Source organism: Euleptes europaea, chromosome 2 (genome assembly GCF_029931775.1).
Source record: "Euleptes europaea isolate rEulEur1 chromosome 2, rEulEur1.hap1, whole genome shotgun sequence".
In the NCBI taxonomy this organism is placed as follows: Eukaryota; Metazoa; Chordata; class Lepidosauria; order Squamata; family Sphaerodactylidae; genus Euleptes; species Euleptes europaea.
Window position 1 is genome coordinate 749,387 of NC_079313.1, and position 22,210 is coordinate 771,596.

The 22,210-nt window shown below is 52.5% G+C and overlaps 1 protein-coding gene across 1 annotated transcript; it reads right to left on the reverse strand.

The window, feature by feature from the left end:
- Positions 1-1,367: 1,367 nt before the first annotated feature.
- LONP1 (lon peptidase 1, mitochondrial) lies at positions 1,368-21,243 on the reverse strand. The gene is made up of 18 exons (XM_056867573.1): positions 20,796-21,243; positions 16,552-16,640; positions 15,215-15,334; positions 14,643-14,865; positions 14,400-14,461; positions 13,084-13,213; positions 12,890-12,973; positions 10,967-11,187; positions 10,007-10,145; positions 8,944-9,122; positions 7,267-7,354; positions 7,042-7,164; positions 6,108-6,224; positions 4,926-5,066; positions 4,674-4,839; positions 2,893-3,101; positions 2,395-2,559; positions 1,368-1,532 (listed from the first exon to the last, which is right to left on the reverse strand). Exons 1-18 carry the CDS (start codon positions 21,222-21,224, stop codon positions 1,368-1,370), a joined length of 2,850 nt encoding a protein of 949 aa, XP_056723551.1. The 5' UTR covers positions 21,225-21,243.
- Between the last annotated feature and the right edge of the window lie 967 nt (positions 21,244-22,210).

The window sequence follows — 22,210 nt, forward strand, 5'->3', positions numbered from 1 at the left end:
TGGAATACTGTGTGTAGTTCTGGCCACTACATCTCAAAGGGGACATTACAGAAGTGGAAAAAATAAAGTGCAACCAAGATGATTTAAGGGGAAAGGCCAAAGAGTCTGGGGCTTTTCAGTTGAGAAAAGAGATGGTGGGTGGCAGAGAACTTTTTCTGGAGAGCATCCAATGAAGTTGATAGGCTGTAGAAGCAGGACAGACAATAGGAAATACTTCGTAGTACAAGAAGTGATTAAAGTATTTCCCGCCAGAGAATCTAGCAAGGGATCCTGGAGGTTTTTTTTTTTTGTGGCCATCTGGGCATGGAGTAGGGGTCACTGGAGGGTATCAGGTCGTTGTGAATTTCCTGCATTGTGCAGGGAGTTGGACTAGATGACCCTAGTGGTCCCTTCCAATTCTGATTCTATGGTAGGAGAAAATTATCTCTCCCCCCACCTTTTTAAAGTACTCGAATCAAGAAAACTACTGCCATCAGGTGAGCACATGCTTCCCTGCAGAACCAATCACAACCGGAGGAGAAGCACTCTGCAGCCATAGCCCCAGCCAGACCATTCTCCTCTTAAGTGCCCAGGAGTTCAATTTAAATAACCAGTTAAAGCACACCTGGGAACCCCCAGTTAAACTGGCTTTGGATCTTCGCTGTAGATTCAAACAACCCAGCGGAAGGACAGCCTTGCTGGCTGGCCAAACACAAGCAAGGTCCGTCCTTATTTAACACACAACTTTTTGATGAATATGAGCCTTGTGGCGCAGAGTGTTAAGCTGCAGTACTGCAGTCAAAAGCTCTGCTCACGACCTGAGTTCGATCCCAATGGAAGTTGGTTTCAGGTAGCCGGCTCAAGGTTGACTCAGCCTTCCATCCTTCCGAGGTCGGTGAAATGAGTCCCCAGCTTGCTGGGGGTAAAGGGAAGATGACTGGGGAAGGCACTGGCAAACCACCCCGCAAACAAAGTCTGCCTAGAAAACGTCAGGATGTGATGTCACCCCATGGGTCAGGAATGACTCGGTGCTTGCACAGGGGACCTTTACCTTTACCTTTTTCTTGATGAATTGTCAAGAGCCCTGTTGCTGCTGAGGAGAACGGGCAGGAGGCAGAGATCTGGTTCATTTTGAAACAGTAAGAGACAAAAATCCCTGCTTTCTAGAATTTCACAGCTCTGCTTTAATTAACATTTCATAATTGAAATAATTTGGTATGGAAAACACTTCTCGGGGACACAATAACTAGCCAACCAGGCCACAGTGGGGGTGGTTGCTACGTAGCAGCAGTTCCAGCATCCGCTCTGTCCAGCCCAATCGTCCCGGCGCCTGATCTGGGAGGGGGGACTGGGCTGGGTCCCGTCCAAGGGCAGCTCCCGGCTGCAGGTCATGCTCCGGCAGAAGCCAGCCCAGGAAAAACAATGTCAAAGATTTCCTTATAGTGCTCCACAAAATGTACTTCCAGTCCTTCAGTGATGAACTCGGCAAGGTCAGAGTAATCCTTCTTGTTTTCAGAGGGAAGGATCATGCAGGAGACTCCGGCTCTCTTGGCCTGGAAAAGAAGGGCGAGCCCTGGGTCACCCCCAGAGAGAAAGGGGACCCCACACACACACCGCCCTCCAAGGTAGCCATGGCTTTTGGTCACTGCTTTAAGGACAGCAGGGCCTTTTCCCAGCTCTCCTAAGGCAAGGGTGGGGCTCATGTGGTTTAAACCAAGCACCTTCACACAGGGTCTGGTTGAGGTCAGAAATTAGAAGAGTTGGTTTTTATATGCCGACTTTCTCTACCACTTAAGGGAGACTCAAACCGGCTTACAATCACCTTGCCCTCCCCACAACAGACACCCTGTGAGGTAGGTGGGGCTGAGAGAGTATGACTAGCCCAAGGTCACCCAGCTGGCGTCATGTGGAGGAGTGGGGAAACAAATCTGGTTCCCCAGATTAGCCTCCGCCGCCCATGTGGAGGAGTGGGGAATCTAACCCGGTTCTCCAGATCAGAGTCCACCGCTCCAATTACGTGGCTTGGCTCACTTGTTGGAGCCCTCTGAATTCATTTCTTGGCCTGGAGGCTCTGTGGGGTGTGCAAGTGGGTGGCAAGATTCCCCTCTTTCCTTGGCGGAGAGATGGGTTGACTCCCATCTCTCGTGTGACCTTTACTGGGAGCTTGTCGCTCAGGGATGAGTTCCCCGCTTACCAAGCCAGAGCGTGGATTCAAGTTCTCTAAAAGGCTCAGCGCAGCCTGCGGTCAGTAATCCTGAGCCTACGCTCTGGGCTAAAGTGCGCTGCGGGATCAGGCCAAAAGGTTCTCCGCAGGGATCTCAGTGGGCCACGAAGGCTCCTTCGCTCACCCCCGTGTAATCTCACGGGGCCGTGGGCAGGCAGCAGCAAAAGAGCAGGGCTGCCGCTCCGCCTTACCGCAATGGTCTTCTCCTTGATTCCCCCCACAGGGAGGATCTTCCCGGTCAGCGACACCTCCCCGGTCATGGCCACGTTTTGCCTCGCCGGGCGGTCCATCGCCAAAGACAGCAGGGCAGTGATTATCGTGCAGCCAGCGCTCGGTCCATCTTTGGGGGTGGCACCCTGCCAGGAAGAAGCAAACAAGGGGTTGGCTACGAATTACAAACCCTGGCCTGGCACGCCACCCACCCTCACAGATCAAAGGTGTTCAGCCCTTGAAAAACAGTCACTTTATCACTAAAGCCATGATCCAGCTGGGAAACACGCCACGCTTTAGTGGCTCTTCCAAGGTTGGGAAGTGGCCAGCAAGCTCTTCTCTCCACGCCGAACAGCTTCCAAGCCAAAGGCTACCAGCCCAGGGGGGGCAGGGGCCACCCCCAGCCAGGCAAAGCCTCCTGCAAGGTCCATTCTTGCTCACCCTTGTGCCAAGCAGGCACCCGGCAGAGCCGCACGTACCTCTGGCACGTGCAGGTGGATGTGGGAGGTCACCAAGAAGTCGTTATCTGGCTCCTTTTGCATCAGGAAGGCGCGGGCGAAGGTGTAGGCGATTTTGGCGCTCTCCTTCATCACATCTCCCAGCTGCCCCGTGATCTCCAGGGTGCCCTCCTTGCTCTCTGGGTCTTTGGGCCTTCGGAGGGAGGTCTCGATGAACAAGGTAGAGCCTCCTGAAAAAGAAGCGGGCGGCAGAGGGTAGGACTTGCAATAATGGGTTTAAATTGCAAGTGGAAAGGTACCGGCTGGATATTGGGGGGGGGGGGGGGATTTTACGCTAGGAAAAGTTGAGGGCAGCAGGAAAAGAGGAAGACCCAACAAGAGATGCACTGACTAAATAAAGGAAGCCACAGCCCTCAATTTGCAAGATCTGAACAAGGCTGTCAAAGATAGGAGATTTTGGAGGACTTTCATTCATAGGGTCTCCAGGAGTCAGAAGCGACTTGACAGCACTTAACACACACAAGAGCTGTTTGACAGCTGGATCAGCTACCTAGGGAAGTGGTGAGTTCCCCTCACTTTAAGCAGAGGCTGGAGAAACACTGGTCAGGGATGCTCTAGGCCAGAAGTTCCCAAACCTTTTGAGTCATGGAGCACTTCTCAGGAAAGAAATTAGTCACAGAGCACTAATTTTCACCTAGCACCTATATACTCGGGAGGTGGCAAGCTCTCCTTCCCTGAAGGTTTTTAAGAAGAGGCTAGATGGCCATCTGTCAGCAATGCTGATTTTATGACCTTAAGCAGATAATGAGAGGGAGGGCACCTTGGCCATCCTCTGGGCATGGAGTAGGGGGTCATGGGGTGAAGATGGGCTTCCCCACAAAGTCTTCTGGGCATGGAGTAGGGGTCACTTTGGGGGTGTGCGGGGGGGAGGTAGTTGTGCATTTCCTGCATTGTGCAGGGGGTTGGACTAGATGACCCTGGTGGTCCCTTCCAACTCTATGATTCTATGATTCTACTAAACCAAATGACAGTAGTTATTTTTCTTTCCAGTCTCTTCATGGAGCACTAGGGAGTTGTTTCGTGGAGCCAAGTTTGGAAACCGATGCTCTAGGCTGATCCTGCATTGAGCAGGGGGTTGGACTAGATGGCCTGTATGGTCCCTTCCAAATTTAGGATTCTATGAGCCCATGCTTAACCCCACCCCACCCGACCCCATGAACTGGCAAGGAACTGGCAGGAACAGCTCCTGGGACAAGAGCCCCAGTTACCCTCCTCCTGGTCTCATCATCCTATTTTATTACCTGCAGCCCCACCACACAAGGCAGGCCACGCTAGGAGAGGCCAAGGGGGGGGGGATCTGAACTCTGGCCCACTGCTTGAAGGGCTGTCATATAGGTGCTGAGTTGTTTTCTGTTGCCCCAGAAGGTTGGACCAGAACCAACGGGTTGAAATTAAATCAAAAGAGTTTCCGTCTAGACATTAGAAAGAATTTTCTAACAGTCAGAGCAGTTCCTCGGTGGAACAGGCTTCCTCAGGAGGTGGTGAGCTCTCCTTCCCTGGAGATTTTTAAGAACCGGTTAGATGGCCATCTGTCAGCAATACTGATTCTATGACCTTAGGCAGATGAGAGGAAAGGCACCTTGGCCATCTTCTGGACATGGAGTAGGGGGTCACTGGGGTGTGGGGGGAGGTAGTTGTGATTTTCCTGCATTGTGCAAGGGGTTGGACTAGATGACCCTGGTGGTCCCTTCCAACTCTAGGGTTCTATCATTCTATTCTATGCTCACAGCTTCAGCCCTCACCCATGGCTGTCCAGGCAAGGCCCATCACCACCCCGGGAGGGGTCACGTCGTACATTCGATCCACGGTGAAGATGGGCTTCCCCACAAAGTCCTGCAGGTTCTCGGGCGTCACCTCCACCTTCTCCGCTTCCCCACTGACGATCTTGTAGGCAGACTTCCGAAGTACCTGAGCAAGAAGGGTGGGTTAAGGCAGGAGGAGGCAAAGGCGCCTCCAGGCCCCAAAGACAAGGGTGTCGTCCCTCCCCCCCACACCTTCTCCACTTGCTTCTGCAGGTTCCTGACACCGCTCTCCCGGCAGTACTGCTTGATGAGGACCGTCAGCACTTCGGGCGTAATGCTTGTCTTGGTCTCGTCCAGCCCACAGAGGACACGTGCCTGAGGGACCAAGTACCTCTGCAAAGGGGACGGAGAAACAAGCCCTGGTTAGTCAACTCAAGGCAGGAGGAGGGGAGGTTCTTGGCCACAGCCTCCCTTGGGTCTGCAGTGTGAGACAGAGAAGCTAACGGTTCTGACGGAGCAGCCTCTCTCCTTCCTGTATGTACCTGCGACCTCCCGCCCTGGCCCTGAATGCTGACCACAGCCCCATCAGATTCCAGGCGAGCAAGGTGTAGTTCTTTTAATAGTAAGACAGAGAGCTTCCTTTTCCTCAAGGGTTGTCTCTCCAGCCTCTGGTTCGTTTCTGGGGTAAACTGTACTCACCATTAAGCGCAGCTTTACAAAATATCAAGGTTTATTCTAAAGTTGAACAAAAACCAAATGCTCTCAACTTACAACAAAAGGAAAACCATCAAAACTTCCTAGTAAAAATTACCATCGAGAAAATTGTTAAAAAGCCAGGGTGAAGCTAATGCCTTATAACCTCCCCCACCAATCAAGGTCAGGCCGGGAACAGAATGAATCAACTCCCCAGTATCCAAACTGCCAACACCCTACCCTTCCACCCTTGCTAGTAGAGTCACATCAGGGGTCCAGCTTGCCTGGGCAGGGAGTTAATTTAGACCCACCACTTGAAGCTCAACAAACATCCTTTACTAGTCCCTGTTTTCAAACTCCAATAGATTTCTTCCAACATGCAGGGGGAGGGGGGAAGCCCCTGACACCCAGACACTGATGGGTCTACATGAAGCTGCCTCATGCTGAATCAGACACACATGCATCCCCACCGGGTCCTTCAAGCTCAGTCATGTCTGCTCAGACCGGCAGCGGCTCTCCAGGGTCTCCAGCGGAGGTCTTTCACATCCCCTACTGCCTGGTCCTTTTTAATTTGAGATGCCGGGGACTGAACCTGGGTCTTCTGCATGATGAGCTGAGGCTCTGCTGCTGAGCCACAGCCCCTCCCCGTGACCCCCACTTCCACGGTAGGCCTTAAGCAAGTCACCTGGTGTGTTTTTGGGCTCCTCGGCAGCTGGGCCCCATTCTCTCCGCCACGCTTACCTCTGCTATGGCCAGCTTCTCTTGGGCGACGTAGCCAGAGATATTGATCATTTCCATCCTGTCCCGCAGGGGCTCTGGGATTGTCTCTGTCACGTTGGCAGTACAAATGAAGAGAACCTGGGTGGGGGGAGGCAGGATTGCAGCTCAATCAGGCCCTGCTCCCTTGGACTCTGACCAGGAGCTCTCCAAAGCCAGTTTTTTTCAGGAATCATAGAATCATAGAGTTGGAAGGGACCACCAGGGTCATCTAGTCGAACCCCCTGCACAATGCAGGAAATTCACAACTACTTCCCCCCCCCAACTCCCCCAGTGACCTCTACTCCATGCCCAGAAAGTGGCCAAGATGCCCTCCCTCTCATGAACTACCTAAGGTCATAGAATCAGCATTGCTGACAGATGGCCATCCAGCCTCTGCTTAAAAACCTCCAGGGAAGGAGAGCTCACCACCTCCCGAGGAAGCCTGTTCCACTGAGGAACCACTCTGACAGTTAGGAAATTCTTCCTAATGTCTAGACGGAAACTCTTTTGATTTAATTTCAACCCGTTGGTTCTGGTCCGACCTTCTGGGGCAACAGAAAACAAATCTCCCTCCTCTATATGACAGCCCTTCAAGTCCTTGAAGATGGTTCTCATATCCGCTCAGTCTTCTCCTCTTCAGGCTAAACATACACAGCTTCTTCAGCCTTTCCTCATAGGACTTGGTCTCCAGACCCCTCCCCATCTTCGTTGCCCTTCTGGCTCCCTCCCAATTCCCACTGACCGGCAGAGTCAGGATCCTCCTGGTGGGGGCTCTGCCCGACATCAAGCCCAGGCTTTGCCTTGGACTTGCAGCTGCTCCCAGACGCAGCAAAGCTAAAGCAGCCAGAACCTCCCACCCACCACCCACTCCACTCAGCAATCACAGCAGCTCCACCCAGAGGAGAGGGCTGGATACCTTGGATAAATCAACAGGGACGTCAAGGTAATGATCCAAGAAGTTGGCATTCTGTTCCGGATCCAGCAGCTCAAGAAGCGCCGAAGAAGGGTCTCCTTGGTAGCCTCGGCCGATTTTGTCCACCTGCAACACAGAATCGACAGCCCCTCCTGGTCAGGGGGCCACCCGTCCTCTCGGTCCTTCCCCGTCAATGGAAGCCACGGGCCCCACCCCACGCATTGTTACCTCATCGATTAGGATCAGGGGGTTTTCCGTTTTGGTCTTCTTCAGACACTGAATGATCTTCCCTGGCATGGCGCCAACGTAGGTTCTCCTATCAGGCCACAGAGCAGACTTTTACTTACTTGCTTTAATGATATTGTTCACATGGCCAATTCGGGCCTGAACAAGGTCACACTGAGATCAAAATAAGAAAAAAGAAAAAGTAACTATCTAACTAGCCCATAAAGAAATTAATATTTTTTTTATCTTAATTGTCTGGGAAAGAAATTTGGCAACTGCCAATGTAAAACCCACCCCTGCTAAAATAATCCTCAAATTATCCAATTTGGAGACAGATTCCCGGATAAAAGGCTTTATCCATCAGTCTCTAGCCTCGCTGAGCAAGTCACAGCTAAACAAGGCGTGCTGAACAGTGTCCATTTGGCCAGAAGCATATTGACATACTCTCTCGCAATACGGTACCCTATTTAAACAACCTATTTATTCCCCTGAGACCAGACTTGAGAATCAGATCCCCCCCCCCTGATCCCATCACACAGCCAGAAGGCTTCAAGACATTTCATGGTTAAATTAGGACTGCAACTCTTGCCCATCTCACTAAACAGAAAACAGAAAACAGAACGGCAGCAAAGCGCTTTCTAAGAAGAGGCCTTCTCTCCCGCATGAGTGAGACGCCTCCTGCTAACCCTGGAAAAGGTGTCCCCCCCTGAAAGGAGTGACTCTCAGATTAATGCAGATTTAAAGCCATTGATCGGTTGACTTTAAGAGGATGACTTGTCCTGACTTAAAACAAACCACAGGTAATAAAACTGTCTGCCACTTGGGTAGAATTCTGAAACTTTGCGCCCACACTCAGGGAAAGCAGGTTGGGACAAAATGTGCCCCAAATGTCAGGTCAAGGGAGGAAGAAGAGAAAACTCGGGATACCTGATGGCAAACATGGACTGCTCTCTGCATGGCGCATGAAATGGCCAATAAATACAGCCTGTTGCTCAGAAATGCGACATATTTAGCAACACAGGAGTTGGAAGGGTCATCTAGTCCAACTCCCTACACAACGCAGGACACTCACAACTACCCACCCCCCAGTGACCCTCGCTCCATGTCCAGAAGTTAGCAAAAAACCCTCCAGGATCCCTGGGCCATTCTGGGCTGGAGGAAAATTGCTTCCTGACCCCAAGGTGGCAATTGATCGGCATTCCCCTGGGCATGCAAGAAAGGACCTTGAGAGCCAAACACTGGGGGTTACAGCACTTGTATTCCCAGCAATGTATTAAGAGTTTTAAAATGTTATAAAAAATACTGTTCGCACTTTCTAGGTATTCCCACCGTTGTATTAAGAGTTTGAAAACGTTATAAAAAATACTGTTCGCACTTTGTTTGGCCCCTTTAGCTATGAAGACGTCTTCCAACCATTTTTTAGCCATGGCATCCAAAACCCCTTTTAAAGTGCTGTTTTTTATAACATTTCCAAACTCTTGATACATCGCTGGGAATACAAAGTGTGGTAACCCCCACTGACGCAACCCTTCCAGCCCTCCCTCTCGTGATCTGCCTAAGAATCAGCGTTGCTGTCAGATGGGCATCTAAGCCTCTGAGAAGCACCAGGTGAAGCAATTCAGGTCCCAGAACAAACAGCAACCCTTTGGAGGAGGACAAGGAGGCATTCCAAACACGCACCTGTGTCCTTTGATCTCTGCCACATCCGTCATTCCCCCAACGCTGAAGCGGAAATATTCACGGTTCAGGGCCCGGGCGATGGAGCGGGCAATGCTGGTCTTGCCAACCCCCGGCGGGCCGTAGAAGCAAAGGATCTTGCCTTGCGTTGATCCCCGGAGCTGGCTGACGGCTATGAATTCCTGCAAGGGACAGGCACCCCAATGGGCCGCATGCATCTGGGAGGCACAGAACTCCAATGCAGAGTCCTTGCGCCACCCACGAGGGCCGTGTTGTGCAAAATGACCCAGAGTTTTTACTGAAGCAGCGCCAATGAGCCCATGGAGATGCCCCGGTTGCTACCAAGGTGATCATATTCCCCTCTCAGTCTTCTCCATGCGCAAGGGAAATGCAGCCAGGGGTCTCCTGGGGGAAACAGACTCTCCTGGACACCTCTGTCCACTCAGCTCAGCCCCATCTCCTCTGACCAGCAGCAGCTCTCCGGGTCTCACTGCCAGAAAGGGTCATCCCCAACCTGCCACCTGCAACCCTCTGGCTGCACATAAAGCACTGAGCTGTGGCCCCCTCCCCAGACTACTCAAGCCCCTGCTGTCAAAGGCTCTCGTCCCAGTTCCACAGAGAGCAAAACATCTCACTTCCGGTGACCAGGCAAAGCCCCTTTAACAGGAGAGAGAGAGGGAGAGAGGGAGAGAGGGAGAGAGGGGGAGAGGGGGAGAGGGGGAGAGGGGGAGAGGGGGAGAGGGGGAGAGGGGGAGAGGGGGAGAGGGGGAGAGGGGGAGAGGGGGAGAGGGGGAGAGGGGGGGAGGGAGAGGGGGAGGGAGAGGGGGAGGGAGAGGGAGAGGGAGAGGGAGAGGGAGAGGGAGAGGGAGAGGGAGAGGGAGAGGGAGAGGGAGAGGGAGAGGGAGAGATACATATACAGACAGACAGACAGACAGACAGACAGACAGACAGACAGACAGACATGGCACCACTCCCCTACAGGCCTTTGACCAACGGTAAGCAGGGGACCAGATGTTGGTGGACCAGGAGGAACAGCTCCGGGCTCAAGGCCCGACCCACAACTCACCAGCACTCTCTTCTTGACGTCCTCCATGCCGTAGTGATCCTCCTCCAGGACTGCCTGCGCTCTGGCCAGGTCCAGGTTCTCCTCGCTGCATTTGCCCCAAGGGATGGATGTCAGCCAGTCCAGGTAGTTTCGGGTGACGCTGCCGGAAAGAAGCGAGCCGACTCGCAGCATCAGCAGAGCCCACGGGAAGCGCCAAACTTGGGCAAGAGAAGAGCCTCCCCCCACCAATGAAGCGCCGCCTCTTGAGAGACAAGGTGACGAGGGGGAGGACAGCTGAACTGATGGTGAGCCGAGGCTGCAGGCAGCCATCTGCAGGGACCGTCCAGGGCAGCAGCAGAGGTCGGTACAGCCAGATATTGAGCCACTCCCAGGAATAGCAGAGCCGCAAAAAGCTACAAGTAGCCCTGCTGGATCACACCCTTAAGAACGTCAGAAGGGCCCTGCTGGATCAGACTAGTGGTCCCTCTAGGCTCACACTGGCCAACCAGTTCCTCTGGGCCTAGAGGCTGAGGCCTTTTCCTGACGTTGCCTCCTGGCACTGGGATTCAGAGACTGACTGCCTCTGAACATGGAGGTTCCGGGGCAGCGCTGTTGTGGCGGAGTCCGAAGACTGGCGTCCAGGCTGGCACTGAGGCCGCTAACGCCGGAGTGGGGCCCCCAAATGCCGGCGTAGCCCCTTCCTGGCCTCCTAAGGGCTTTCACCCTCGAGGCTTAGGAATGTGCTGGTATTCTGTATATCATATTTGTATTTATATGATGTTAGCTGCCCTGAGCCTGGGGTACAAATAAAATTTATTATTATTATTACCTGGGTGACTGTGGGGCCTATTCCCGGTCCCTCTCACCTGCCTGCCAGGGCTGGGGAAGGAAGACTCCCATGTGCTGCTTTGAGCTGGCGGGATGGAAAAGCGGGCAGCTGGCTGGCCAGGCAGCCTTCCGGCAGCCGGGAGGGAGACTCACTTGAACTCGGAGGAGTGGTTGTCGAGGAGTCCCAGCTTGTTCAGCTCCTCGTCGATCACCTCCATGACGTGCTTGGGCACCACCAGCTCCTTCAGGCGCTCCCGGAACTTCTCCTCGATGGCGTCTTTGTCCTCCTTCTCCAGGCCCAGCTCCTTCTTGATGATCTTCAGCTGCTCCTGCAGCAGGTACTTGCGGTGCGTCTGCTTTATCTTCTCCTCCACCTGCAAAAGGGGCCACAGGCGGGGGGGGGTTCAGCCACTTCTTCCGAAAGGGTTTCGGAAGCTCAGGCTCCGGCAGGCCTCCGCACCCCGCCTGCCAGCCGACCGAGACGCCAAGAGGGGCATCAGAGCAGCTGGGAAAGAATCGGGCGGGCCCAAAAAGTCCAGGGCAGCGAGGCTCACTCAGCAGCTCAAGAGCCACCTTTGGCTCTCCTGGGCACTCTTCCTCGGTGTGGAACGTGCCCCACGTTCCAGGAAAGGGGGACGTTTCTTTAGAAACTGGCATCATTTCCTCATTACCGTGGGCCTAATAGAAAACAGTTTTATTTTTAGCATGCATCAGAACTCACCCCATGACAATTGCACCCAGACTGTGCGTAGGCAGGGATTTCGTGTTTGACAAACGCAGCGGAAAAAGGTGGTTGAACAGGGGCAGACCGCTGCTGACTGCTAGCCCGGTTTTAAAGAAAACTCCTACTAGTGGGCAACATAAAGCTAGATCACTGGTTCCCAACCGGGGGTCCGCGGACCCCAGGGGTCCGCGAGAACTAAATTAAGGTCCACGAAACAAAGTTATAAACCCATAATAAATTAATATTTTCAATTAAAAGTTCTCTATTATAAAAATATATATTCAAATATTATTCTAAGTTTAATGTTTAACTAACAGTTATGATTAAAGTTTATTTTCAAATTCTCTGAATTTTTATTTTGAACCTTGGGGTCCCTGCACCGAACAAAAAAGTCCTAGTGGTCCCTGGTCAAAAAAAGGTTGGGAACCACTGAGCTAGATGCTGAGAGGTACTCTGATAATTAAAAGGATAGTATATATATATTCTCGTTTATGCGCGTTTGGGGTGCTGCCCAGGGCAGGCAGTAATCACGGGGCTCTTTTGGTCAACGGGGACTGTGAACGTGGCTCTCCTCAATCCGCCGACTGCCACGGATCTAGAGCTGGTCACCCCTTCCCTCTCAGGAAAGGCCAGAGGAGCTTGGAGCCCCTTCAGCGGGGGGAAAAGATGATGCGTGGAGTAAGACGTGACAGAGATCCCCCAAAATTACACATGGTGAGGAGGGGGGGAAACCACCTCCCTCTCCCATAACACCAGAACTGTGGGGGGATCATTTCACTCAAGGGCAAGATGTGCAAGACAGGCAAAAGAAAAGCAGGGTCAACTTATGGAACTCACTGCCACAGGATGCTAATGACTCAGGTGGCTTTTAAGGGAAAATTAGACAAAGGCATGGAATAAGAGAGGTCTAGCAATAGCTTATCAGCCAAGAGACTTTAATGGAGCCTCCATATTCACAGACAGTATAGCTTGAATACTAACTGCTCGGAAGGGGAAGGGGAAGGCAAACTCCAAGGCAACTCCAAGGGGTCCAGGGAAGCTGCTGGACTCAACAGACTACTCTTTGGTCTAATCCAGCCAGACACCTCAGGTGCAGGCAGACGGCCACTCGGCAGGGGTCTGCTCAATCTTCAGTCCCAGCAGGACCTCATAGGCCAAAGCCCTTCATCCCACTCAGGCCCTACAGAACCAGACCCTTTCTCCAAACTCACTCCTGATCCCTCCACGCCTTCCTCACGCCTGGGGAACCCGCAACCCGAAGGAGGCCCTCAGAGGAGGCTCCAGGGAATGGGGCGCTGGCCTCAACACCCCCAGGGTGGCGAGAGAGGGGACCCTCTGCTGCCAGGCCTCACCTCCCGCCCAAGCCGCTGCTGGAGCTTGCTCAGTTCGTACTCCTTCTTGAGAAGAGACAGAGCTTTGTACAGGCGTTTGGGAATCTAGACGAGAAGAAGAAGAAGGAAAAGCACTCTCGTTACCTTCTGGCTGTGCGACAAGTGGAGGCAAGGGGAGGGACGGAGGGCTGCTGCTGGCCGGTGCTGCACCTCACCTGGGTTTCCTCCAGGATGTCCTGCAGCTCATGTGACTCCGCCCCCGTCAGTGCCGCCCCCATGTCGCTCAAATAGATGGGGTTATCCACCACTCTCTGCCCAGCCTGCATCATCTGAAGCACCGACTCTCTGGAAAGATCCGGCAGAAGGAAAAGGTGCCGTCAGAGCGCAGCGTCTCTTTGGAGCCCTCACTGGATCCTGCCCCACTCCTCTGCCTAGCTCACTTCCCTCCAACAGGTGCGCTGGAGGAAGGCACCACCATGACCTGAGCAAAGTGTGTGGGGGGTACAGCCTGAAATGCTATCATGGGTTTTCAAGACAAACTTTCAAAAGGCCTCACAGGCGGTTCTCAAGACAGCTCTTCAACCTTCTATCCCTTCCTTGAGGGGCAGAAGAGGACCGAGCTTTACGCCTAACCACAAATGGCAGATTCCCAAGGTTTTCCTGACCAGCTAGACATGTGGAGGAGAGCTAAGGACGTCTACTGATTGTTTATTCCTGAGACAGGAACATACAAGAACTGTAACAGCCGTTAAATGATAACCAGCCTTCCGTAGCTCTTCTTCCTTATTCAACCACTGCTTTCCGAAGCTTTCTTACACGATTCCTCCAGTATCTCAAAACAGCACCACTATGGAGTCCCTAATGGCAAGCAACCATTTATTGACAACCGACTGAAGGATGAGTCGGTTAACTGGCTAAGAGGCTGGTCAGTCACCTCTGGCAGCTGCTCCGTGAGAGCCAGCATGGTGGAGCAACCAGTGCTGAACGACAACCAGGGAGTCCCAGACTCCAGTCCCAACTCTGCAACAAGGTTACCGGGTGAACTTCTTGCACTAAACACTCTCTCTCAGCCTGGCCTACCTCAAAGGCTTAGTGTCACAGTAAAACGGAAGGAAAAGCTATGGACGCTGTGGGAGATACACTTGGATCAGGCTTGTCAAGAACCACCTGCTGGAGAAAGTGCCGGATCCCATAGATCCATTCTTTCCCTGAACAGAGGGACTTTACCAAGAGATTGTTTGCACCTTGGAAAGGCTTCTTGAGGAAAGCACCAGCAGCATGGAGCCTCAGGATCCAACCCTGTCTGATGAGGATGGGTATCTTAACACCCCCCCCCTTCAGAGTTGTCAGAAATGCCTGCCAGTGAGGTTTTGTGCACCCACTTGCAAGGCTCAGAGAACCTGCTAACAAAACGCGTGCCCCCTCCCCCACAGCAACTCAAAGCCAAACTATTTTACCAGCAAACAAACCAGAACACGAAACTGAGGGAAAGGGAGGCCAGCAGCTGCTAGCATATTGGAGGGAAACAGACCTGTAAAGGGGGTTCAAGGCGATGATGTCCCGGATGGTCTTGACGATTTCTGCCGTGAGAGCCTGCGGGGACACACCGGGGGCACAGTCAGGGCCACGAGAGACCTCCGCCCCACCTTCCCTGGGGCCCACAGGCAAACCCTCCAGTGCTCTCCAGCCGCAAACCAGATGTGGCCTGAGAGAGGCCAGACCCAGGGTGGACCTGGCGCTGCCAGACATCCTGCCGAGGGGCCCCCTCACTCACTTTGATCTCCTCCGTGATCTGGAAATCCTCGTGGGCCACGTTGTCCACCTGGACCATGAGCACCTCACTGGGGACAGCCTCCAGGGGCTGCAGGATTGGCTCGGGGGTCTCCGCCTGCTCTCTGGCCTCCCTCTTGGAATGTTTGTGCTTCCTGCGAGGTTTCTGCCTGGCCTCGGCCTCAGACTCCTCCGGTTCCACCTCCAGCTTCCTGTTTATGCGGATTCTGAAGAGGAGAGGGGAAAGCCGGCTCAGGAAGGAGAGCTTCCAGGTGCCTGCAGCAGCCTGGCCTCGGAAGGAGACGCCTGGGATGAGCTGGTCCTACCCTGTCATTGGAGGACACCCTTACATGTAAAGATCCAGAGCAATGATCTTGAGGGCCACCATCCAAGCACCACCAAGAGGTGCAAGGCCCTGCAGCAAGCAGGCAACGCCCTTGGCTGATTGTGACAGCTCAGCCTTCAACTGCTGAGCAGAGAGCGGGATGCCTTCCCTGTCCAGACAATGGACAGCCTTCCCTCAAGTGACACACAATGCCAACCGGCGGTCAAGGGGCCTGTAACCGTGGGGCTTACCTCCGGTGTCCCATGACAATCATCCGCAGCCTGTCTCCCAAGTCCTGCATTTCGTGGATCTGGACAAAAGTCCCCGTCTGGTAGATTTCATCCAGGCTCTCCACCACATCTGACTCATTGCTGGGAACAGAGAATCAAAACAGGCTCTCATCGGGTGAAGGCACAGAACAGAAGCCAAGCTCCTGCCCAATTCTGCTCTGCTTCGACAAGCAAAGAAAAGCAGTTTTAATGACCAGTCACCCTTTTATTTCCACAGAAAGCACAATGGAGCCATCTGCAACGCTCTCAGCTGGCTTTGAAACCCCGATCACAGGGGATATGAGAACCATCTTCAAGCACTTGAAGGGCTGTCATATAGAGGATGGTACCGAGTTGTTTTCTGTTGCCCCAGAAGGTCGGACCAGAACCAACAGGTTGAAATTAAATCCAAACAGTTTCCGTCTAGACATTAGGAAGAATTTTCTAACAGTTAGAGCGGTTTCTCAGTGGAACAGGCTTCCTCGGGAGATGGTGAGCCCTCCTTCCCTGGAGGTTTTTAAGCAGAGGCTAGATGGCCATCTGTCAGCAATGCTGATTTTATGACCTTAGGCAGCTCATGAAGAGGAGGGTATCTTGATCATCTTCTGGGCATGGAGTAGGGTTCACTGGGGAGGTGTGTGTGGGGGTAATTGTGAATTTCCTGCATTGTGCAGAGGGTTGGACTAGATGACTCTGGTGGTTCCTTCCAACTTTAGGATTCTATGATGTGGATGACACAAAGCAATAGCCATCTTCTCCCACACCCTCTTTTGTTCAGTGGAGCTGAGACTGGAGTTACTCTCCCTAGGATATTGCACTGTTAGTGGTCATCGGGTTCAGAGCCTTCAGGTTTTTGTTCATTTAAATTTAGACAAAGTACACGCTACGGTGTCTTTAGAGCTTCACAAGTATTACTCCAATAAAAATCATTCCCACATAAAGCTTTGAATTGGTCTAACAATAACATTTAAATCATGCTCTATTTGTTTTCTTTCATAATCAGATATTTCAGTTCAAGTATCTGTTTTTTGGGGGGACAAAATATTACCACAGTATACATTCTGTAAACAGAGTTTTTAAAAGTCCCAATAAACACGTCCTGTTTGGGCCACTAGAAATTTTTCCAGTTTAAATTTTCCCACAAAACCCCCATTGCTGCAAGGAGGTTATTCAGACAGGATGCCCTTTTTTTGTTTATGAGATTCAGAAAGAAATGCAGAGCCCTCTGCCCACTTCCAAGAAGACATGCAGGGCCCCACCCCGGTCAGCACGACAGCCACCTGCAGGGAACGATAACCCTCCCAACAGCAGCTACTCACTTGTCATCCCTCTTGAGAAAGACCCCGGCGTAGGGCTGGGCGAGGCGGACCTTCCTCCTCAGCAGCTCCACCAGCTTCTTGTTTTTCACCTAAGCATTAAGGCAAAGCCGAGACAGACTGAGAGATGGGGAGGGGCCGTGGCTCAGTGGCAGAGCACCTGAACGGCATGCAGAAGGTCCCAGGTTCAATCCCCGGCATCTCCAGTTAAAAGGACAAGGCAAGTAGGTGATGTGAAAGACCCCTGGCTGAGACCCTGGAGAGCCGCTGCTGGTCAGAGTAGACAATACTGATTTCGATGGACCAAAAGGGGGTCTGATTCAGTATAAGGCAGCTTCATGTGCTCCTGGTTTCACGAGCAGAAGAGAGGACTGAGGGGGCAGGAAGGCAAGTCGCAGGCCTCTGGAGGTCTTTTAAAAGCTGAGAAAACCCTGCCCCACTTCCTGTTTTCCCCATACAAATCAGCCCCCTTCCCCAGCTGCTAAGAGCCCCACTCATGAGGGAGAGGTTACATACACTGCGGGTGCTCATCATCTTTAAAATAAATTGCAGGGGGCAACAGGAGTAGTTACAGCCTCATTTCCTCACACCTCAACAAAGTTCAACAACGAAAGGAACCCCTTCACACAATACTCGCTGCTTCAAGGTGATGTATGCGCTACTATATTAGACAGCATTGTGAAAAGGATTGTGAAAAGTCAGTGTGTGATTACCTCGCTATATAGGGAACCTCCCTGTTTGAGGCCTTCCAGCTCTGATTACAGATATCTTGCCTGAAAACTTCCAAGCAGCAGCTCACTGGCCACAGCATGCTGGACAGCAGCAGCTCACTGGCCACAGCATGCTGGACAACATGACCTTTCATGTTCCAAAAAGTGGCTTCCACTTGGCAAGGCTAAACAGCACCAAAGGCCAAGCCTTAAGAGGGTTCTGAGACCAGAGCGAAAGCTTCCCTTTCCCCCTGCATGTGTAGGGAACACTGCTATCCTCACACCAGATCTTCAGGTAAAGAAGGAACTTCATAGAATCATAGAGTTGGAAGGGGCCAGACACGCCATCTAGTACAGCCCCCTGCTTAACGCAGGATCAGCCTAGAGTACCCCTAAGCACTTCCAGGATGGTGTAGTAGTTAAGAGCGGTGGTTTGGATTCCCCACTCCTCCACATAAGTGGAGGAGGCTAATTTGGTGAACTGGATTTCTTTCCCCGCTCCTACAAACATGAAGCCAGCTGGGGGACCTTGGGCAAGTCACAGCTCTCTTAGAACTCTCTCAGCCTCACCTACCCCACAGGGTGTCTGTTGTGGGGAGGGGAAGGTGATTGTAAGCCGGTTTGAGTCTCCCTTAAGTGGTAGAGAAAGTCAGCATATAAAAACCAGCTCTTCTTCTTCTTCTATCTGGGTTGCAGCTGCTGCCAGATATCTCTTCCGATAAGCATTGCGAATATCACCTTGCCCTGTCACACAGCAGGGCTTCTCAATAACTTGGCCTTGGGCTACAATGTGGTTATCAGTGCCCTTGAAGGGAACCTTGGGGCCTTTCAAGAGAGATTGCGCAAAGCCAACGGCACAAGGAGACTCATCTCAGCCTCCAGCATCACCAAGGCCATAGCACCACATTGAATAGGGAACTAAGAAGAAGAGTTGGCTTTTATATGCCAACTTTCGCTACCACTTAAAGGAGACTCAAACCAGCTTACAATCACTTTCCCTTCCCCACAACAGACACCCTGTGAGGTAGGTGGGGCTGAGAGAGAGTAACTTGCCCAAGGTCACCCAGCTGGCTTCATGTGTAAGGGTGGGGAAACAAACCCAGTTCACCAGATTAGCCTCCGCCGCTCACGTGGAGGAGTGGGGAATCAAACCCGGTTCTCCAGATCAGAGTCCACCTCTCCAAACCACTGCTCTTAACCACCACGCCACACTGGCTCTCCCTAACGACTCTACTGAAGAGCTTTTCAACTATCCTGAGATGAGTGCAAAAGATGATGAAATAAGATGAAATCCTATCAAATTACTAACTTGTGAGTCACTTCCTAACATCCCAGAAACATCTCAGAGACTACGGGAAGAAATGAAAGCATGATAAATGGCAACTGGTTCCAAACCAGATTTATCCACCACGCTGGGCAGCAAGGGTTAACATATGCACAAATGGAATGATCTTTCTTGGAGGCCTCTAGAGATTTTTTAAAAGCTGAGAAAAAGTAGAACCCCGTCCCCCCCTTGCTGTTTTCCCCATACAAATCAGCCCCCTCCCCAGCTCCTATGAGCCCCATCCATGAGGGAGGGCTCATGGATGGAACCCTCCCCTTTCTAACAGATTCCTTCTACATAATATACATTAATTTATGATTGTCAAAAAACAATCTCGGAGACACTAAAGAAAATGCCCAAATCTTCCACCCTCCCTCACAAAAAACAACAAGACCTTGAAGCTGTACTATGAAGGCAACCATTAAGTTTTCAGAGTGAAAAACAGAACAAAGATTTACGACCAGGCTCAAGGCCCTTGCCTTCCAAGTGAGCCAGGTTTCACTCTGGACACACAATACCTGAAGCTACCTCAAGCCAAAGGGACATGTAAAGTGAGTGGAGAAATCTGACTGCCCAGGATCCCGCGGAACTCCCAACTCAGCCTTAAAGGCAACACAGCCGGCAACATCACAAAAATCACATGAAGCCCTACTATACAGGAAACACCAACACGGAGAACATTTCCCAGCAGAGTCAGGCTAATGGCATCCACATCAGGGGGCTGTGCTTCTAAGCAGAATTTTAACCTCTCTTTTCTCTGCCAATTAATTACTTTGGATCCCAGATCTATTTTTAAAACCGCTTTCCCTTTCCACGCCAAATACTTTTTAACCTCCCTTAGATTCTGAAAAGACTTTTTGGGGTGATGACTGATTGTTTATACAACACCAATACTATGCAGGACTCAACAGACACAAAATAAGCTGTTCCCCAACTTAGGTTGAGGCTGCGACAAGAATATTTTAACAAGAACAACCAGAGGCTGGAACACAGAGCTAGGGCTTCCTTTCTAAACCTGTGAGTCTGTTGGTCGACAGCTGCTCCCTACTGTCTCAGGCAAAAAAGGTCTCCCCAAAGCAGCTTGCATTCTTTAACTGAAGATACCAAGGATTGGGTCCAGGGGATTCCAACATGTCAAGCAGGTGCTCCACCCGAGCGGCAGACCCTTCTTGCTTAACTATGTATAAAGCCTTGATGCTCCCTTGAACACAGCCAGGTCCTCAAGCCCCTTGTTTCCTCTGACCAGAAGTGGGACTGCATGTCCTCAGGCAGAGAAAAGACTTTCCCCACACTGGAGACGGAATGCCAGAATGTGAGCCTGGAATCTTTGGTATGTGAAGCAGAGAACTGCGGACTCGGGGTTGGGAAGTTCCTAGAGATTTGGGGTGGAGCTCAGCAGGGTATAATGCCATGGAGTCCACCATGCAAAGCTGACTTTCTCTCTAGGGCACTGGTTCCCAACCAGGGGTCCGTGGACCCCCAGGGGTCCGCGAGAACTAAATTAAGGCCTGCGAAACAAAGTTATAAACCCATAATAAATTAATATTTTCAATTAAAAGTTCTCTATTATAAAATATATATATTCAAATATTATTCTAAGTTTAATGTTTAACTAACAGTTATGATTAAAGTTTATTTTCAAATTCTCTGAATTTTTATTTTGAACCTTGGGGTCCCTGAACCGAACAAAAAAGTCCTAGTGGTCCCTGGTCAAAAAAAGGTTGGGAACCACTGCTCTAGGGGAACTGATCTCTGACGTCTGGAGATCGTTGGTAACAGTAGGAGATCTCCAGGCCCTACCCAGAGGCTGGCAACCTGAAATGCAGTGACCTCTGGCCACCAAATATAAGCTTTCTTCTTGCACAGGATGAAAGTCGTCTTCTTGCTCCTTCCCTGGAGGTTTTTAAGCAGAGGCTGGATGGCCATCAGTCAGCAATGCTGATCCTGTGACCTTAGGCAGATGATGAGAGGGAGGGCACCTTGGCCATCTTCTGGGCATGGAGTAGGTAGTTGTGAATTCCCTGCCTTGTGCAGGGGGCTGGACTAGATGACCACTGGTGGACCCTTCTAACTCTATGGTTCTATGAAATCTTTGCCCCGTCCATCTAACAGTAGAGAAGAAAGGGTCTTTTCCTAATCTGGGCTGGTCTCCTTGCGACCCTCCGAGCTGGCCCTGCCCGGGTCCCAGCGCCAGCCCCACCCTGCTCGCTCACCTCAATGATCTTGATGAAGCGGGGGAAAACCGGGTTCCGGGTGACGGCGATCAGGGGCACGTGCGGGACGTGCTCGGGGACCATGAGCGGGGCCAGCGCGGTCACCACGGGAGGGCCGCTCGAGCCGTCGCCGGGGAGGCCGCCGCCGCCGCCGCCTTCCTCTCCGCCCGCTCCGCCCTCCTCGCCGCCCTCCAGGCCGTCCTGGCTGCCGCTCCCCCCGGGCCCTCCCCGGAACAGGAGCTGGAGGCCCCGCTGGGACACCGCCCAGGGCCCCGAGGGAGGGCCGGCGGCCGCGGCGGCGAAGGGCGGCGGCCTGCGGGGGCCGGGCAGGCCGCTCAGCCGCCCCCGCCGCCACACGCGGCCCAGCAGCGCCGGCGGAGGCCGCCCGCAGCGCCACAGCAGACCCCGCGCCGCCACCGCCGCCGCCATCTTGCCGGCGCACAGCGATGACGCCGGCACGGCGCGACCGGAGAGGGAGGGGGCGCGAGGCGCGCGGGAAGGTCCGGGCGTTCGAAAGACCACCGATGGGCGGCGTCCTAGAGCGGCAGGCGTTTCCGGATGAAAGGCCACTGCGGCTGTGAACTTCCCAGGGCCGTAAGTCTGTAATGAAACCGGATATAGAGTTTGGAGGCCTAGAGGGGCGCTCCAGCACATGACCGCTGCTTTACACTGAATCAGGCCCACCCCCCCCCCACCCTGGTCCATCAAAGCCAGGTATTGCCTACTCAGGCCGGCAGCGGCTCTCCAGGGTCTCAGGCAGAGAAAAGGGTCTATTCACATCACCTCCTTGCCTCTGGTCCCTTGAACTGGAGATGCCTCTGGGGACTGAACCTGGGACCTTCATGCATGCCAAGCAGAGGCTCTACACACTGAGCCACGCCCCCTTCCCTACAGGCTTTGGGTGTGTGTGCGTGCATAACCGTGCACTGCTTCATTGCTTTGAGCAGTTGAACTCTTGCATGAGTTAACTGTCTCCCATTTGCTTGATATATCAAATAAATGCATCAACAGATCTCTTTGTGTCTGGTTTTCTGTCCCCAGGTAAAAAAGGGCCAGAGTCCAGGAGCACCTTAAAGACGAACAAAAATGTTTTCTGGTAGGTCGTGAGCCACAGCTCACTTCTTCACATCCCCAGGTAATTATGATTGGGTAAGGGGATAAGAGTATTGACTGATTTATGCCTGACAACCGTCATTTCAGAAAGGCTCAGGGTGATGACGGGCAGCTGCTGTCTGTGGCTAGTTACGAGTTGTGTCATTTTGCTAGTGGTAAAGCCACAGAGCCCCCATCAGTGTCATTAGGACCCCTGTTTCTGGGTAGGGTTGCCAGCTCCTGGTTGGGAAATACTTGGGAGGTTTTGGGGGCGGAGCCTGAGGAGGGCGGGGTTTCAGTGTCATAGAGTCCAATGGCCAAAG

Coding starts and splice junctions, on each gene's coding strand:
- LONP1 (XM_056867573.1), bottom strand. CDS start 21,224: ATGGCGGCGGCGGTGGCGGCGCGGGGTCTGCTGTGGCGCTGCGGGCGG. Junction 13,214..14,399: donor GCCTTGAACCCCCTTTACAG/GTCTGTTTCCCT, acceptor GGATCTTTCCAG/AGAGTCGGTGCTTCAGATGA. Junction 6,225..7,041: donor TCCCTGTTGATTTATCCAAG/GTATCCAGCCCT, acceptor CCCCCCACCCAG/GTTCTCTTCATTTGTACTGC.